Below are 1646 nucleotides of genomic sequence, written 5' to 3'. Positions count from 1 at the left end.
ACAAGGGAATAAGGCAAATATCCTCAATATGTATTTTTCAAATGTAGAAACATGCATTTTGTGCTTCCCCTTATTTTGTGCCCTTCTGCTAGACATGCATTGTTGTCAGCTTTCCTCATTCTAGACAATAGCCTTTAGAAATGTGTACAGTGTCACTTCAGGATTTAGGTGTATTGTAAATTATGTCAGTACATGAAGAAGATTGAGCGACATGGAGGCTAATTATGCCCCACACAATGTTAAAGTCACAATCCAAGGCACAATTTTGTCTTCTCACACAACTTCTTGAATGCATTCTTGACCTCCTGGTTCCTCAGGCTGTAGACTATGGGGTTCAACATGGGGATGACCATAGTATAAAACACAGATGCCATTTTGTCCGTGTCCATGGAATGGCTGGAGCTGGGCTGTAAGTACATAAAGATGATCGGCCCAAAGAAGATGGTGATAGCAGTGAGGTGAGAAGCGCAGGTGGACAGAGCCTTCTGATAGCCTGCAGTTGAGCGCATCCTATAGATTGCAATGAAAATGAACATGTACGATACAAAGATAACCAAAAGAGGACAACATATAATGAAGATGTCTACATAAACAAGAACCATCTCAGCAACATGCTTATCAGAGCAAGAGAGAGACATGACTGCTGGAATATCACAGAAAAAGTGATGGACCTTATTGGAACTACAGAATGTGAGACTGAATGTTTCCCCAATATGGATGCAGGCATTCAGGAAACCACCAGCGTAGCAGACTATAGCCAGACATGCACACACACCTGTGGGCATGATGGTGGTGTAATGCAGGGGTTTGCACACAGCTGCATAGCGGTCATAGGCCATTGCAGCCAAGAGGAAAAGTTCCCCAGTGGTAAAGGCTCCAAAAATGAACATCTGAGCAGCACATGCATTGTAGGAGATGACCAGGTCTCCTATGAACAACCCAGCTATGACTGTAGCTGTTACATCTGTAGAGTAACAGAGGTCTATCAGAGACAGGTTACTGAGGAAGAAGTACATGGGCTTGTGGAGACGGGAGTCCAACAGAATCAACAGGATCATCCCCAGGTTCCCAATGACATTTACAGAATATATAAGAATGAAGACCATTACAAGTGGGATTCGTAGTTTTGTGGATTTGGTCAGTCCTAGGAGGATGAACTGGGTCACTTCTGTGGTGTTCTCCATGGAAGCTGTTTAGAATTCAGAGGACTTACAGCAATAAGTTATAAAGGAACAGAAAGTTAGATGTCAAAATTACAACAAACACAAATGCTTATATGCCCCGGTCATTATTTCATAATAGCAAGAGTATGTGTCTCCAGACTCTCTGTACCTAAAACATGACCATCAGTGCACAATTTCATGTATAATTATCTAGAATTCTAACTTGATGAAGAAGGATGCACCATGGATCACCTCACCAGTTTTTCATTCTTAAACTGAGACATGATATTTTAGTGAAAAAGTCTCACTGTGCAATTCTGGAATTTACAATGAGATCTCAGCTTTGCTTAGACAAACTTTGGACTACACAGCTGTATTCACTGGTTCTTCTCAACAATTTCTCAGACTGGGTAGTCATTATTTTCTTTACATAGCCAGGCACAAGAGAATGAGTCATTTATTGATGGTTCCACATATAGTCAT

General features: G+C 41.3%; 1 protein-coding gene across 1 annotated transcript; it reads right to left on the bottom strand.

Moving 5' to 3' along the window:
* Nucleotides 1–245: 245 nt before the first annotated feature.
* LOC311171125 (olfactory receptor 5B3-like) lies at nt 246–1184 on the bottom strand (the record flags this gene model as incomplete). Its single annotated transcript, XM_084233740.1, has 1 exon — nt 246–1184. The coding sequence occupies one exon, from the start codon at nt 1182–1184 to the stop codon at nt 246–248; it is 939 nt and encodes a 312-aa protein (XP_084089866.1).
* Nucleotides 1185–1646: the final 462 nt, after the last annotated feature.

This window comes from Talpa europaea (assembly GCF_964194135.1).
Source record: "Talpa europaea genome assembly, chromosome: 1".
NCBI classification, from domain to species: domain Eukaryota; kingdom Metazoa; phylum Chordata; class Mammalia; order Eulipotyphla; family Talpidae; genus Talpa; species Talpa europaea.
Note: the sequence above shows the minus strand (reverse complement) of the source record. Positions and strands in the feature narration are given on the sequence as shown.